General features: G+C 39.2%; 2 protein-coding genes across 2 annotated transcripts in view; both read left to right on the top strand.

Annotated features, from left to right (window-relative positions):
• The window catches only part of LOC125904520 (fibrocystin-L-like), a 63565-nt gene extending 60713 nt beyond the window's left edge, over window positions 1–2852 (top strand). Inside the window, exons 76-77 of the mRNA XM_049601980.1 lie at window positions 1147–1300; window positions 2188–2852. Coding sequence (XP_049457937.1) covers window positions 1147–1300; window positions 2188–2432 — 399 coding nt within the window. The 3' untranslated portion in view covers window positions 2433–2852. The remainder of the gene's footprint in view (window positions 1–1146; window positions 1301–2187) is intronic.
• Window positions 2853–7091: 4239 nt separating this feature from the next.
• Window positions 7092–11272, top strand: gdf6b (growth differentiation factor 6b). The gene is made up of 2 exons (XM_049602289.1): window positions 7092–7526; window positions 7759–11272. The coding sequence occupies exons 1-2, from the start codon at window positions 7181–7183 to the stop codon at window positions 8649–8651; spliced, it is 1239 nt and encodes a 412-aa protein (XP_049458246.1). The 5' UTR covers window positions 7092–7180; the 3' UTR covers window positions 8652–11272.
• Window positions 11273–18278: the final 7006 nt, after the last annotated feature.

The following is an 18278-nucleotide window of genomic DNA, read 5'->3' as shown; positions in this document are numbered from 1 at the left end:
TTAGACAACGATACATCTGCAAACAGATCGCTCTTACTACACAGCTGCTGCTGAATCAGAACAATGACACAAACAGTGATCGGATCGGATTACTACTCTGCTGCAGTGGGTTAAATCCCCAACTGTGAACTGGAACGTTCAAGTTTCAATCCAGTCATTTTAGACCAAATTGACTACCTAGCCCAGGAGTTACTGCTAACATGTCGGTTAGCGTAGCTGCTAAACAAGAAGCTGTCGCAATGCAGCAACTCGTTCTTCATTTCAGCTCCCTCAGCAGACACCCCTCAGCGTCTCAGAGCCAAGAATATCACTTAGTTTTTCCCAATTTTGAAACCTGATTCCATATACTTCGCATTTTTTTTAATCATTCAAATTTTTGCTTTACCTGGACTTTAAGCAGAAACAGCCCAAAAAATCGCTCCATCAAACCCACCAGACTCCATTTACACAAACTAATTTTATCAACGCAAAACACACTTCATTCAAAGTCAACAGAAACAAAATAAAACTGACAAAAACGTCTCGGTTTGTCTTTCCATAGTTTCACCAAATCTGATTTGGTTGAAATAAAGCCTTAAACAAACTCCCAGTTAAATGTGAAAATATGCTGACTATATACAGGCTAAAATTACTGTTTATTTAAAGGGCGTCTGGTGGGTTTGGCGACAGCTATTTGGGGGCTGTTTCTGGTTAAACGGAAAGGAGGATCTTATTCATTAACAAAAAGGTCTATCTCTGTAGGGATCCTTTCCATAATGCTGCCAGACACCGAGCATAGCCTGTGCCTGTCAGTTGGCAAAAACAAGCACTTTTAGTGGACATACATTGACGGTGTACAATTGCCCCAAGTGTTTACAATGCAGCCTGTTTCATGGCTGCCACCTCTTGTTTAATACTGGACCAGTTACAAAAACAATTGTTCCCTGTTTGTCATTTAGATAGAAAAATATAAAAATAGGGTCCAGGTTGAAAAATGCTTAAGTTACCCTTTAATGGGATCAAGTTTGAGCTGAAACCAGAAATAAAATGTATACAAAGGTTCAGAATAAACTTTGGAAAAGTGATGGAGACACACATAACATGTTTTAACATTAATGTTGAAGTCACTGTCTATCTGTAAACGCTGACCTGTGCTGTTGTCTGCAGGGTAACTGTGTCTCTGTGGGAGTGACGTCACTCACTGTAACAGCCAGCCTGAAGGACTCCAGTGGGAACAGTGTTGGCGGACTGGAAGGAAACACCACCATCCTGTTTAGCACCTGCTGGGCAAACTTCACCAACCTGTCCATTCGAAACAGCGGTATGTCTGCGTTAGGCTTTTTAAAATCAGTCCTACAAAAAGAAATATTTACTGATAAACTCTGGGGTTCTGGCAGGTTTTTGTCCCCCTTTTTAATTTTCCTTTATTTAAACAGTTAGAAAGTCTCACTGACATTACAATCTGTGGCTAAAGAGGAAGCACAAAACCATTGTTACAACAATTTACAAAGAACATAAATAGGCTAAGATAAACTGTCACACACTTCAAAAAAGTATAAATAATGTCCAGAACAATAGCAAATAGTGTGACATTAAAATGAACTGAATTCTCCTCTGAGATGAAATCAAGCTTTGCAGAAGAGAGTTGAAATAATTAGCCGACTGACAAGAAAATAATCTGCAACAACTTTTAATAATCAGTTACTCGTTTCAGTTAGTTTTCAAGCAAAAACGCTGACTATTATCTCTGAGGATTTGCAGCTTTTCTCTGTTTTACATCACTGTAATCTGAATATCTTTGTGTTTTGGACTGTTGGTCAAACAAAAAGACAAGACAAAAGAGCATTATTACACATCATTAATATTCACATTTTGTGTTTCATTTATATTGTTCAAAGTGTGTCATTTTTGTCCCAAATGTTTTTTCATTTCACACACGTCTGCCTCTACATTTGCCTTTTGGAAATGAATCATCACTGAGCCAATATCCAGTTATACATTTTCTTCTTGTAACCAAAATAAAATGTAATGAGTGGCCACAATCTTTAAGAAATACACTGAGTACTCTAGTGTAGGGATTTATTTAAGAATATCCAAAACTGTTTTTATAAAAAGAAATACGTCAGTGCAAAAGTTCTTCAACTTGGGCCATGATGAAAAAACATGCAGCATGAATCACCACAATAATGACTCGTTCTCTCCCTGCAGGTGAGAACCTGACCATGGTCTTCACCCTAAAGGAATGGGGCGCCCAGTCACGCGGCTTCTCCGTCAAAAACACTCCGACCACCGAGAGCCCATCAACGAGCACCGAGTCCGCATCCACCCCACCCACCACCACTGAGGACAACAGCATCTTCGGCTCCAGCACTGCTGTGTCTGCTGGCAGTCTGTGTCTGGTCAGCGTCATCTACTCTGTGGCCTGCTGCTCAGACAGCATCCCCATATGTTAGGTGGTTCTGTGGAGTTAAAGGGTTTTATGAAACATACTTCAACTTATATTCACCTCAACACGTGCAAGTCTGCTGATTAAAACATGTAGTCCTTCATTATATTATGCACATGGCTGGTTTTTGGTAGTAAGATATTAAAAAAAAGTTTTGGGGATGTGGGTAAGAAATCTCAACACTTATACATTAACCAAAGAAATTATTGGAAGCACCCCCTCACTTTGTTTCTGTCTCTTTTGGGTTCTTTTGTTGTATTGTGTGTAAATCTCTGTTTATGATGATGCGTCAGGTGTAAGATCCAAATAGATTTTCTATTTTTAAACGGTGCAATAGGTGTTTTACTTGACTCTGTTGTAACAAGATGAAGGAAGCTGATGTTAAACTATTTTCTCTTTTCAATAAATTCTATTTTTTGTTGATAAACACGTTTTTATTTCTTTCAACGGTATCCCCTTCACCTCAGTACATGTTATGCATAAAGCAGGGATATACCCATTATTTGTGTTTAATTTAGCTGCTGTTAAATCCGTTTGCAAAAGCTATTTGCACTATAACAGTCTTAGTTAGGTAATAATTGATTGAGTGTGGGCCTTAGTACATACAGACTCCCAGTCCTCTAATGATACATCTGCCTTTCAGTCTTCCCTCCATACGTTCCATCTGCTATCATGTACTGTAGTATTAAGATAAACTAAGATAAACTATTCACCTCTTTTCTTGGCCGAGCTGAAACACAATAGAACAGTATAAACCCAAAACATGTTCAACATAACTTTTTGGATGAACACAAAATACGAAAGCTTTGTTTTAGCTAATTATTACATTATCTAAATTATATTGTTTTATAATAAATATTAAATAAATATTTTATAATATAGCCATAATAGTATAATAAGACTATAATAGATGTACCTTAAATGTGCCTTTGTTGTTGTTTTATTGTTCGTTTCTTTATTTCTTTCCTTTTCCTCTTTTATTATTTTTTTAACCTATAAATGTTTTCTCCTTGATATGAAGGAACAAGGAGGTTAGAAATGCTTTTTAAAAATCATTGATTTGCGAGCTGGCTGTTTAATAACTTGCCATGCAAATTACGAGTGTTTACGCCCTCTTGCGGTCACAATGAGTATATAACAGCACTTTACCGTCAAGCTGGAAACAATTCTACAGCGATACTTCCTGTCAACACTATCAAAATAAAACCTGTAACGGTTAAGAGGTGTAGTTGCGCACTGTGACCACTTGAGAGCAGATAACGTGTTCAGGAGGGCGTATCGTGCACGGCAGCTCATGACGGTGAAGTGTGGCCGCTTTACATCTTCCGCCGAGCATAAATCCTTATGCTGGTGCAGGAATGCTAGTCATGTTGTAGTTTAAAACAGCCTAAACTAGGCTACATTAATTTCATGTAGCTACATTTTGTTTCGTTTCTTTGTGTATTTTATTCCAATTTGGGTATCTATGTTTACTTTATCTCAAGACCTCAAAACGTGCTAAAGTGTCTTTTCAAAGACAACACTTCAGGACTCTACTGCTCTACTGCTGTGTGCCGCAATGTGCAGCTTAGTTTATTTTTTTCTTAGTTTCCTCACATTTGCAGAGAGAGACCGCCTCACTCTAGAGAAGAAGAGAGTTTGGTGCAGCAGCGCCACTTGTGTGTCAGAGTAGTTGGCAGGTGAGCCTTCACGGTCTCCTCAGACAGTCAAATGCCTACAGCTCCAGGTACAGTAAACAGAAAATTAGCAGAGGAAAATACAGTACATTTTATTTACCATTGTTACTCATTACACAGACAGACTATACTGGCATTAATAATTAGAATTTTAATACATTTATTTGGAAAAAAAATACATTTTACCATTCCAGTAGTAACATAACAATAATAATAATAACTTTATGTGTAGAGCACTTTTTGAGCTGAAAGCACAAAGTGCTTTCCAAGAAGAGGAAAATACAAAACACCTTACACATTTTCATATGTCCCACAGGTTTGCAAGTTCGAAGAAATTTTATTGTAAGGTAGGATAAACCCCTTGAGATGCATCATCTCGTTTTCGAGGGGGTCCTAACAAACATTCAGCAAAAGCAAGTCATTCCCACCTGATGGCCTTTTGGAGGCAGGTTGAGCCAGCCACACACCAGATGGTGCACATGACAAGAGCATGGACTGCACTTCGGAATAATGAGGTCACTCACCCTGTCAGTGCAACGGTTACTTTATTATCCTCTTATCCTCATGGAGTGGGAAATACGATTCTGAATATTTGGCATTGCATTAGTTTGCAGTACAACATATTGTAGTGGTTCATATCTGCATGAGGTTTGACAGTTAGGTCTTAAATATGATAATGATAATGATAATATGATGATATTATTGGAATTGCAAAATTTACTCTTTATTCAAATTTATTTATTTGAATTCTGATTCTTTGTGTCAGTTATTGTCTGTCTGTGTGATGAGTACCAAAAGTAAATAAAATGTGCTATATTTTCTTTTTACAGTTCTTTCAACCCATTGATGTGTTTTTCTTGTCCATGGCCTATTTGTCTGATGCAGAAAGATTTAGCCCACAGATTCAAAATCCACCAGTCAACTGTGAGCCGCATCATCAATACTTGGGCTAATGTTCTGTATGGAGCTGTGGGCATTTGGCTGTCTGAGGAGACAGTGCAGGTTCACCTGCCAGATGTTTTTCAGAACTACTCTGATACTCAAGTGGTGCTAGACTGCACTGAGCTGCGGTGCCAAACACCAAACTCTCTTCTCCTGCAGAGTGAGGTGTTCTTTACCTACAAAGGGCTGATTGATGTGGCCCCTCATGGTGCAATAACCTTTGATCCTGAAGCAGTCTGGCATTGTCTCTATCCTCAAACCAACAGCAGCCATAATTGCAGCCAGTGCTAATACTGTAGAAGCACAGTGGGGGTTTCTGCCACAACTTCAACTACTTATGCATGGAGAAGAAAAAGAATAGTAAAGAGATCAAAACTCCAGAAACATGTATGTCTAGAACCACTGTATTGTTAGACCAACATTTTTCAGTTCTCGTCATCAATATTACCAAACATTTTTGAGTGAGCAGGCTGTGGGGAAGATAAGTGCTTATTATTTACTGACATGCTAAGTGTGTAAGATCTTAGGGGGACTTATAAGCAGATTATGGCAGAAATTGTATATAATAAATGTAAGTATACACTACTGAAAACATAATTACCTGAAAATAAGAATTGCTGAGGGGTTTATTTCATATCTAGAATGAACTGTTTATATTTACAGAGGGAGCGGCTCCTCTTCCATAGAGGCTGCAGTGTTGGGCTGGCATGTTTCACGGCGCCTTTCACTCACCGCTACATTCTACTTAACCCTACACACTGGTCTCTTATAAACACCACCACAATGTAACAAAAAATAGACAGTGACACAAGTAAACATCCTGCTTTCAAAATCTTCAGTTCAATTAAAAAGCTTTTCTCGTTAATATGAATGATGTGTCAATAATATTGTGCAACCCTAATGTTTGTTTGTTTTCTGTTATGAAACAAATGCTTGAATGTAATTAGATGAACTGACAAATTAAATAACTGGGACTGGACAATAATGCATTGTGAATTCATTTCTCCAGCATTTAAGCTCTTCAGTTACTGGTGCATAGAGAGGTATTTTGGCAGGTATTTATAAAGAAAAACAAATCACACTTCTCTCTATGGGTGTCTAATACAGCTGTGTGAGGTTTTTGTGTTTGTTTGTTTGTTTGTTTGTTTGTTAGTTTGTTTGCGCTTGCACATCCATTATTTTATGTATGGGCTCAGTGCTGATTGATATATGTGAGCTGATGTTCTAACTTTTTTGTATATCAGACAGTCTCTGATTTTTATTTCTTTCTTCATTTATTTATTTTTATCTTTATTCTGTAAATTTTTTAACCTGGAAGGCACTTTGTGTTTAAGCTTTAAAAGTGATATATAAATAAAAGTTGTTATTATTATTATTATTATTATTATTGTTATTATTATCTTAATTCTTAGGTGAATTGGACAACAATACATGTTATACCTCTTATAGCACCTTTGGTTGGACTATCGTCAGACACTATTTATTTCAAATTAGATTTTAAGGGTTTATTGACAAAAGTTTTCTAACGCTGAGTGGAGGCTCTGTCCGTGGTGCTGAAGGAAGCTGATTGGCTGAATGTCTCCTCTTCTGCAGCAGGACGATATGTCTGCGCATCACTAGAGGGCGGAAGAGTCCGCGGTAAATCCTACACCCAAGACCCAAGCAGCAGTGATATTTAAACCCCTGCTTGAACGGGGGAAACATTTATAACTGAGCCAAAAAAAAATCTCCAAATTAAGAGTGACTGTGGTTTGTACAAGCAGGTTTTGTGTTTGAAACTAAAATGTGCAAATGCACCAGAAGCTGTCAAGCGTCCTTTCAGCTCACATCTGCCTCCCCAGGAGGGAGGTGACAGCCGACAGAGGAACAATTAGTTTTACAGCCTTAATTTGCGCCCTCCATTTAGCCTTAACGATAACAGTACAATGTGGGCGTGTAACCCCCCCCTTTTTTTTTTTTTTTTTTTTTTTTTTTTTTAAAAATTCGCACCGCCTGTCCTCCAGAGCTGTGCGCACTTTGCGGAGCAGCCACTTGCTGCAGAGTGGATGCAGAGTTCACCTCCGGCTTTGCCCGTGGTCCCCCCCACCCCGGCAGCCACAGCTCAGGCTCCGGCTCTGATTCAGGGCGAGAGCAGAGGATGGATCTCTATCACTTCGCTTTTCTCTGCGGCGCTCTGGTGTTTGTTAGGGAAATCCCCGGTTTTCATACTCTTGCTATTTTTCCTCCAGCTGCGCCAAAGAGCAGCAAGGTGACGAGGATTTTTGATGGACAACACGCTTCTAAGTACTTCAAGGAGTTTTACGCGCCGCCATCCATCGATAGAAACAGTAAAACAACATCTAAAGACTCAGTTGAGCCTCATGACTACATGCTGTCTATTTACAAGACCTTCTCCACGGCGGAGAGACTGGGACTCAATGCCAGTTTCTTTCGCTCTTCAAAAGCTGCAAACACTATTGCAAGTTTTGTGGACAATGGGGAAGGTATGTGGAGCTTCAGTGTATTTATATATATGTGTGTGTGTGTGTGTGTGTGTGTGTGTGTGTATGTGCATGCAGGTAGGATTGATTGAACACCCATGACTCATACTTTGTCTCCCAGATTAATTCAGTGCAGACAATAGTAGGATTTTTCCTGTCAGATTCCGCATCTCTGTGGTATGCACATCGTCCCGTGAGAATGTATCTGACCCTGCTGTTTTAATGCTTTCCACAGATGACCTCCCACTCTCCCCTCTGAGGAGACAGCAGTATCTGTTCGACGTCTCAACGCTCTCCAAAAAGGCGGAGGTGCTGGGAGCTGAGCTCAGAATATACACCAAAGTGTCTGGGAATTTCAGGATATCGGAAACAGAGCCTGTGGACATCCAGCTCCTCTCCTGCCACGACCAGCAGCTGCTCGACTCCAAAACACTGGACTTGCAGGATTCCCAGGGGCCGAAGTGGGAGGTGTTGGATGTGTGGGAAATATTCAAAGAGCAACATCACCTGAGCCAGGGGAAGCACTTCTGCCTGGAGCTCAGGGGCATGCTGGACAACCCAGAGAGGGAGCTGGACCTGCACCTTCTGGGCTTGCACAGGCATGGCAGGCCTCAGCAGAAGAAAGCCATCTTAGTGGTGTTCACTAGGTCAAAGAAGAGGCAGACTCTCTTCAGTGAGAGGAGAGAGGGGAGAGAATTGCTGGGTCTACAGAGGAAGACCAAAGACAGGGGCCCAGGCACCACAGCCAGCAGGAGAAGAAGGACGGCTGCATCCAAAACGCGCCATGGGAAGAGACACGGCAAAAAGTCCAAATCCAGGTGCAGCAAGAAGCCGCTGCACGTCAACTTCAGAGATCTTGGCTGGGACGACTGGATAATCGCCCCGCTGGATTATGAGGCGTATCACTGCGAGGGAGTGTGTGACTTCCCCCTGCGCTCCCACCTGGAGCCCACCAACCATGCCATCATCCAGACTCTGATGAATTCAATGAACCCCAGCAACATGCCGCCTAGCTGCTGCGCCCCATCCAAACTCAGCCCCATCAGCATCCTCTACATCGACTCAGGAAACAATGTGGTCTACAAACAGTACGAGGACATGGTGGTTGAGTCTTGTGGCTGTAGGTAGTAGATCTGGCTTCACTTTGACCATCTCCTTGTTCGTCAGGCTCTCTGGTTTGTGTGAATTGAACAGAATTACAGTGTGTGTGGTGGTGAGGCTGCAACTGAAACAAGGAAAGATGAAGACTTTCAAAAACTTAGTGATACATTTTCTAACCATGCACCCAACAAGGTCATGTTCAGTACCTCAAACGTTTGTGTTCTTGTTCTTCTCTGTATGTTACAGCATACTCATGAATATATGAGAGATTAATTTGTTGGAAACTCGTTATATTGTGTTTCACGAAATCAGCAAAATGGTTTAAAGGTCTAGTGTGCATGATTTAGTGCCATCTAGTGGTAAAGTTGCAGATTGCAACCAACTGAAACATCTCCTGTGTGCCAAACATGTAGGAGAACTACAGTGGCTGAAGCAAAAATGCATATGGCCCTCTCTAGAGCCAGTGTTTAATTTGTCCATTCTGGGCTACTGTAGAAACATTCTAAGGCAATGAAAACACAATAATTTTTAGCTTCAGGTAATTATAAACAAAAGAAAACACATTTATTATATTCCATTTCAGCCAATATATCCCCCCAAAATCCTATACACTGGACCTTTAAATGAATATTTCAACATTTTGGCATATATGCTTATTCGCTGTCTTAACTGAGTGTTAGATGAGAAGATTTGACACCACTCACCTGTATGTATGGTAAATATGAAGCTAGCTTAGCTTAGCATAAAAACTGTAAACAGGGTGAAACAGCTAGCCTGTTTCTGTCTGATGGTGACAAAGACCTGCTCAAAACCAAACCCTGTAGTTTTTACACTTAACTTTCACCCAAGTTTAATACATTCAAGTATATCAATAAACCAGTTAGCTTGAGCTGTGCTGGTATCAAGGTTAATATAGTTAATATATATAGTTATAAGTAAAACTCAACCAAAAAAGTAAAAGTGGGTGTGAAAAACCATTTTAGTTATTTGAAATTAAAAAAACAACAACTAGAATTTAGAAAAATAGATACAAATGAAAAATAAAATAAAATATATACAGGAAATGTCTTTAGTTTTAGTCTTTGTCAATTTGTTCAAATGTGTCAACACAACAAGAACGAGGAAGCATTGGTGTGTATGTTTGAAACTGGGATGTCTACATAACTGTGAGTCAGTTGCCTTCACAAAGTGCTGTGTTTGTATTGTAACACCTATTCTGAACTTTTTCAGTCTTGCCCCTGACAAATATTCCCCATACTGTGATACAAAGACAAACTAAAGCTAATACTGAAACTAATAAAAACAAAACTAAAATGAAACTGAAACGAGCAAACTCTGGAAACTAATTGATACTAAACTGAATTAAAAATAAAATTAAGAGAAAAACTAATGAAAAATTGTTTCCTCCTGTTTTCAGTCATAATGCTAAGCTAAATTAGCTGCCTCCTGACTGAAGCCGTACAAACGTAAGAGTGGTATAAATCTTATTATTTAGCTCTTAGCAAGAGAGCAAATCATTTCCAAATATGCTGAAACATTCCTTTAAAAGAGACATTAAATATCCTCCATTTGAGGAATTAGTCCTTAAGTTTTATAAAACTATTGCCAGTGTAAAAATAAAACAAAAGCACCACTTTTTTTTCCTTTTGCCACCCATAAATTGGCCCATGAGACCATGTTAGAGACTATGTTAAACTCTCATGGACTGCTTTTAGGGGTGGGTATCACCAGAGGCCCCACGATACGTCATAGTCACAATACTTAAGTCACAATACAATATTATTGTAATTTTAAACATAATTTTGAGATATGCTATATATTGCAACAACATATATTACGATTTAACTGCAAATTATCACCCCATCAACATCTATTTTATCTAATAAGATAAAGTTTTCAGTCTGTTCATCTCACTTTAATTATTTTTCTTGCAGCAAAATGTATCTAGTGGACTGGAAAAGCAATTGATTTTAGTGGGCTACCAAAAGTTTAATTTGTATTTGCAATATTATGAATTCTAAAAAAAAAAATCAGTATTTGACATTTGTGTATTGATACGATATTGCCATGCATGCTGTATCGAAATTTTTCCCCCATGAACTTCTAATATATGTAATAATAGATTAGTCTCTGTGGAAAGCCCTGTGTAACTTTATGGCCAAATTCATTACAGGGGTTTAACGATAAAAAAAAAAAAAAAAGCTCCTTTTTTTTTAAAATGTAGAACACTTGATGACTGAACCAAACTGACAGATTACACTTTTGTGGCCTGTTTCTTCTTTTAATTTTCTTAGAAACTGTAAAGGTAAACATTTTTTTTCCCATAATGGACGTCTTGACTGACTTCTCTGCTAGGATTAAAAAGCAGATTTTCAGCACTTGACATGACCTACGACTCAGGGAACATCCTCAAGTGCTGAAGTGACTGTGAAGTCATCTTTTTTTTCCAGATTGAACCACCACCAGTACATTTCCAAAAAAGAAAAACAGCACAGGGTTTCTCACCAGTTTACTGTTTCATTGAGGCGATGCATAATTTTGTCTGTGATGCACTGATGTTCAAAGGTACCATGTGTAAATATTTGGAAATAATAATTTATGTTCTATAATAAGTTATTTCTTTTTTTTTTTTTTTTTTTTTTTTTATTGTCCGCTTTGTTCCAGACGCCATGAGTCACACATCTGGATGTTCAGGTTCAAATAAACACATGTTTTGGTAACAAAACGTGACAGCTATGTTCTGCACTCAGACTGTGAAATACTGTAGTATTACCAGTGGTTTTAATGTATACTACACACATAGGAATAATTATTCACCAAAAGAAAACAAAACTTTGTTTGGTGAACCCTTTTTTTTTTGGTTCTACTGTTGTTTAAAGCATTAGTGACACATTTAGCCTCGTATATTTTGTTTTGAATTATTTACTGGAGTCTGAAAATAATATATTATACTGATTGTTACTGTAAGTAAGATAAATAGAAAATTCATTGTCATCTCTTTGCTTTCCTGCATCAAACCTTATTACAGCAGAAAATGAATTGATAATGTATTTTTACACAGTAAAATAATCAGTAAAATTGTTTAACCAAATTAATCTATTCTTATATACTGTGTGAACTGTACAATGTGTAGAGTAACAGGCAAATTAAAATGTCTTGAACTTAACATCTCATTAAAGTGTGGAATTTACTGATACTATTACTGTTTTTGGTCATTTTACTGTTATTCTTCTGACACTTTTGTGTCTTAATGTGTGTACTCTTTACTCCATTTTCCTGGTATTAATTGCAGATAGTTATCTATTAATAAATTCAGATATTAACAGACTCTACAAGGTCAAATTAGTCAGCGCTTTTAGTGGTACAGTCTGCCAAATATTTTAAGTGCTCAATCAGGTATGTTTTTATTGTCCTCCTGGAAATTTGTCTTGCAGCATTGTACAAAAAGTAACATCATGCATCAGTCTCCTATCTATTCATTAAAGGGGACTTGTTACGCTCACTTTCGAATCCAACCTGTACTTAGGGTGTCTCCTAGAACAAGTTACATGCTTTAATGTTCCAGCAGGAATATGATCCAGAAGCAGGGAGAAATTTCCATCTGCAACCAAGACTACAAATCTTTTTGATGTTACTGTAGCATGCAGCTTCATGTATAGCAGCCGAGTCACCAGGAGAAAATGTTGGCATGTTTCTGCAATCCATGGATACATTTCATGTGAATGTCCCAGACTGAATGTATCTTATAAACATTTCTAAATCCTAGTTCAAGTATATGAGCTGACTTTCTCATCAGGAGGTGGAGGCTGTCGCTGTTTTACCACAGAGGATAGTGCGGCGAAAAACAGTTGTTTTTTTCCAACATGTTGCTGTGTTTTCTGCCTGGATGATGCCACAAATACCCATTGTTTTTTATGAAGACATCACTGCTTTTCCTGCCAGGATAGTGCCACAAAAGCAGTTGTTCTTAATCAAGACATCGCTGCGTTTTCTGCCAGGAAGATGCCATGAAAAGTGGATGTTTTTTACAGAGACATCGATGCACTTCCAGCCAAAATGGTGCCACAAAAAGGGGTTGTTTTTTGTGTTTACGTTGCACAAAAGGCATAAAAAATACACAATCACTTACTTTTGAAGACAGTCAGGCTAACTTTTTCCCCTGTTTTCAGTTTTCATGCTACTCTAAGCTAACCAGCTTCTCAGTTATCATACAAACATTAGAATGATATCAATCTCTTCATCTCACTCACAGCAAGAATAAGATGTGGAAAATGTGGAATTCTGTTGTTGACCCTCTGTAATTAAATGTGCACTTAAACCTGCTATTGATCAAGTGGTCAGGAGCTTATAGACCTATTAGTTTCCTCTCTGGTGTTAAAGGGATGAGCAGTGTGAGTGACAGTTTGCAGGGTGAAAACAGGGTCAGGAGACAAGTTTGAGGGAGCGCCATCTTCCTTGGGTGGGCTGTGTTTCTGTGTGTGCTGGAGGTCTGTGGGGTTATATGTGACAAACAAATTGGTGTGCAGATGTACTGACTGACCCCCCCTCTTTAGTCTAGAGCCACATTGGGTCCCCTGCCTCACAGACAATGGCAGTGGAGGATCTCAACATCAGATTAAGCCTGCCTTTTCCTCACTGGGGTCAAAGGTCAAGTGGGGCATTGTCTCCAGGGGCTGTGGACATTAAACAACATACATGTCCTTAGAAAAGGGCGGCAATCAAGAGTGAAGGGAGGAGGGCGAGGGGAAGGAATGTGTATGATGCTCTCTGAGGGCCTCGCTGCCATTCCCCCCCAAACAACAAGGTAAGATATAAAAAAGGGGCAGCCAGTTTTAAAACAGCTGCTCTGAACAGCCCGTGGAGGACAAAAGACTGGAATGTAGCATCTCTATAGTGGCATACGGAGGCGTTTCTGCACTGTGTCTCACTGTGGCAGATTTGCAGTGGGATGGAGGAAAAATATTTGCAGGGGAAACAAAGCCGGGTGTAAATCGAGTGCAGGATTCAACTGTTGTTATCAGAGAGAAGAGGGGGGAGAGTAACTGGGAACTTGTGTTTTTTTTCTGTTTTTCTGTGATGTTAAATGCTTCACACATGTCCAGAGTGCAGTCAAGGGGAAAAGAACTTACGAAAGGATAAGGAGTGAGTGCAGGGACCGAGATCTGGAATGAGATAGTTTACAACATGTGATGTGTGTCCAAGAAATCTCTGTCACAGCAAAAAGACAGAAAACTTTCCCCTGAAGTATTTACTCCGTATAAATCCAACACGTGTCTCCCTTGTTTGCTTTTTGTCCACAGGCAAAAGTGATGTCCTGTCATCTTGACCTCTGTGTGTGCTCTGGTAAAAGCAGAGTGGAAATCCTCTCTGTGGAGTCAGATGGCAGCCAGCTCAAAGCCCTCTGACTGACATACGAGGGAAGTGACTTGTTACTCCTGTTTGTTAAGTAAACTTTTGTGACTTCTCGTGTGTCGTCTTTGCTGCAGGGATTTGCTCTTTTCAAGTTTTGCCTTTCTCTGATTCCCAGTTTGATTTGATTTGATTATTTTAAGGATGTCTAGATGTCTCAGTTAAAACTGGACTAAATGTAATTAAGTAAGCTAAAGCTTTTTAAACATTTATTATATTCAATCAATGTTTCAATAGCATTAACATTACAATATCTCAATGTGGAGCAGGTCCTAAGTAGAACAGTGCACTCATTAGAGTTCAGATCTCCCTCAGGTGTGTCTGGAGGCATGTGGTTGGGGAACAAGGAGTGCAGGGCAGGCTGTGTGTCCAGCACATGAATTTCATAAAGGCTTTTTGTATAGTATAGTCTCAGTTTTCTTTAAGATGCTTAGAATGCTTAGTAATGGTATTGTAACTGAGCATCCTGGGTTAACTGTATACATTTAATAAGGAAACAATAAACAAGATGACGAGTCCAAAGTTCTCAATTCCATTGTCCCTCCTGTCTCGCTTACACTCAAGATAAGTTTAGTTTATTTAAGAAGGGACTGTACAAATTAATAAATACACATGGTATAAAAATGCCAGAATTAGCCTAAAGGCTGTTTTTCATCTGTAGTCCATTAGCTAAGATGTTACACAAGGCTACCTAAAATGCAACAAAGCACAAAAAACAAACAAACAAACAAACATAAAAAACAGGGCATACTATTTAAAAGATTTCTTTGAACACATCAACAAGAAATGATTTTAACAAGATTTTGTAGTCACAAGAATGTAATGATCATCAAAAGTGTGATTCAGTGCTAAAACTTGAGACAAAGTTGATGCAATATAAAAGGACATACATTTTTTTAAAGCACTAGAGGCGGTAATGACATATTTCCATATAGAACAGCATTGCAACACCATCAGGACATATTATTAGCAGCAGCAGAAAAGAGTTGGCAGTGAAGATATCAGTAACAGGGACTAATTGATCTGATATCATGCCTAACTTAAGTGGGTCATAACATATCCATTATGGAATAAATTTGTAGATGCTTTTTTAACAGCGACAAAGGCTAAAATGTGGCCTGCAACAGATTAGTCTATAAGCCCCCAGGAACAGAGCCGCTTTGAGGCCAATTTGACACAGGGGCCAAACTGTGAAGTTGCAACCTGTGGGTTCATCACGTGATGCCATGTGGCCTAAAAAGATTTCTGCCCATGTAACTCAGTGGAAACATTTTTTGAGCGTCACAATCCTCATGAAATGATTCGTTTTATTATTGGAGTTTAATCCATTCAGTCCAATAATGTTTTGAAAGTCTAGAAGATCTGTACAATTAAATTATTTAATCCCCATTCAAGTTAGCGGAGGGCTAAACCAAAAGTTAGCTGCTCAGCCAGCGAAGTCCTCTGGTGCACTTGCTCTGTGGGCCTAATGATCATTGATCTGGATAACTGAACCCTTTTTTTTTTAAGTGCCACTGAACAGCTTTCATGAACAGGCCCCCGTCTTCAACACTGTTTTTAGTATCACTGCAACCACAAAGAGGTCCTAGAGCATAGTCAAAAATGAACATAAGAAATATTGGGCTGACTGGTCCAGTAGTTTGTGAGATTAGATACACACATGTTCCACATGACCAAACATGATGAAGTGATGGTTTGTTCAAAATGTACTATGAAGATAATAAATCTATGGGCTGTAGTTACTGAGCTACTTTTTACTCTAGTACTTTATTTTATGGAGTTCATGCAGGCATGATTTAAATCAAGAGACATTCAGTGATCTTTCAGCCTGTGTGCTGACTGATGCAGACTCATAAGAGAAAAGGGATTACACAGCTGAGTGAGACAGCAAAGTGAGGGAGGAGGAGGTCAGACAGGTAAGTCCTCTGAGGGTCACTGCTGCCGATAAACAGCATCCTCTAGAGTGTCACTTGAAACAACAGAAGTCTTCTCAGGGTTTGGATTTGTGTCTTTGTTCCTGTGTTGGTATTATATAAACACATATCACAGGTTAAGTGATTCACTGTATTGTTAACATTATGTACTAATACTTCATATATGCAATCTGTACTAATACTGAGAGGGCAAAGAATTAATGTGTCAGGAAATAAAAAATCTGTTTTGCAAGTGGACATCAAATTAAACTGATGCTGGAAATCCCCTACCATTCTGTTAAACTGGAAAAAGACAAGTGTCATCCAACATTGTAATCTGTTTCAGCTGGGAGGACTTTCCCCATGTCTGCTTTTGCATTGCAGCATCTTTGGGACAAATCAACACCACATTAAAAAAGTGATTTTAGTCTGAATGCTGGTATGTGTAAACATATTTAACAAACTCACAACAAACTGAAAACACAGTTAGTTTGTAGTGTGCAGTTTGGGCTGGATTCTTTCAGCCCCCACTTCCCCCTCCATCAGCAGAATGACTGAAACCTGTGATGCTCCTCACCTTTATGAGCAGGTGGAGTCATTCAGTAGTCTATTCCCTTGTGTTTGGTAGATTGATCAGCTTAGAGTTGTAGTTTATCTCTACACATCGTTTTCCCCCTCATGTGTATGTTGCACCCTAATGAACATTAGGAATTAATCTTCAGTTAAAAGCCATGTGGGATGTCCTACTGCTGGTTGTTTGTCCTTAAACCAGGATGAAAACTTACTGAATATTATGAATAACAGAAGCCTGAATCCAACAAACAACATGATTTCACACTGTAGAGGGAAAACCTACCTGAACAAAAACCTAACGCTTTGAGTTCTGTGTTTTGGCTGATTGTTCTGCAACTGATAAAATGTTTTCTACATTTTTGTGAGTAAAAGTTTCTGCTTTGTTAGTGGTACTTCAGACTGTGCAGTCATGTTATGTTGAAGCCAAGCAATACTTTACATGCATTTTATTTTTATTTTTTATGGCAGTATGTCGTGAGGTTGTCCATGTGTGCACCCCATTCTTGTGAACCCTTTATCTCAATAAAGCCTTCAGGGAATTTTATCAAATTTGGCACAAATGTCCACTTGAACTCAACAGTGAACTGATTAGATTTTGGTGGTCAAAGGTCACTGTGACCCACAAACATGTCTTTGGCCATAGTTCAAGAATTCACACACCAATTATTGTAAAATTTCACACAAACATCTAATAGATTAAAATGATGAGGGGATGACATTTTATATCCAAAAGGTCAATCAATCAATCAATCAATCAATCAATCAATCAATCAGTCAATCAATTTTATTTATAAAGCCCAATATCACAAATCACAATTTGCCTCACAGGGCTTTACAGCATACGACATCCCTCTGTCCTGTGGACCCTCACAGCGGATAAGCAAAAACTCCCCCCAAAAAAACCCTTTAACGGGGAAAAAAAACAGTAGAAACCTCAGGAAGAGCAACTGAGGAGGGATCTCTCTTCCAGGACGGACAGACGTGCGATAGATGTCGTACAGAACATATCAGTATAATAAATTAACAGTAATCCGTATGACACAATGAGACAGAAAAAGAGACAGAGAGAGAGAGACAGAGACAGAGAGGGATGCAGGACAGACGGGAATGACAGTAGCTTACAACAACATTAATGAAAGTAATAATATTGTAATTATAGTTCTGGCTACTGTGGTACAATATGTTGAAAGTATATATTAATATCTGACAGTATACATGTGTGACAATAATCATATGTGTATAATAACAGTAGAAGTATGACTAATGACTAATGATAACAGCAGCAGCAGGAGGCATCTGGCAGGACCACAGCAGCAGCACAACCACACACGTCACACTATCCAGGCACCGCTGCGATATGAGTTAATCTGAGAGACAGTGGAGCACAAAGGCTCCGGAGAAGAAGCCGAGTTAGTGACATCCAGAATGGCCGAGTTAGCAAGATGCAGAAATAGGATACGAGAGAGAGAGAGAGAGAGAGAGAGAGAGAGAGAGAAGGAGAGAAAGTGCCTGGTGTATTATAGGGGGTCCTCCGGCAGACTAGGCCTAAGTCAGCCTAACTAGGGGCTGGTACAAGGCAAGCCTGAGCCAGCCCTAACTATAAGCTTTATCAAAGAGGAAAGTCTTAAGTCTAGTCCTAAATGTGGAGACGGTGTCTGCCTCCCGGACTGTAACAGGAAGATGATTCCACAGGAGAGAAGCCTGATAGCTGAAGGCTCTGGCTCCTGATCTACTTTTGGAGACTTTAGGGACCACGAGT

Source organism: Epinephelus fuscoguttatus, linkage group LG17, assembly GCF_011397635.1.
Source record: "Epinephelus fuscoguttatus linkage group LG17, E.fuscoguttatus.final_Chr_v1".
Classification (NCBI taxonomy): Eukaryota; Metazoa; Chordata; class Actinopteri; order Perciformes; family Serranidae; genus Epinephelus; species Epinephelus fuscoguttatus.
Note: the sequence above shows the minus strand (reverse complement) of the source record. Positions and strands in the feature narration are given on the sequence as shown.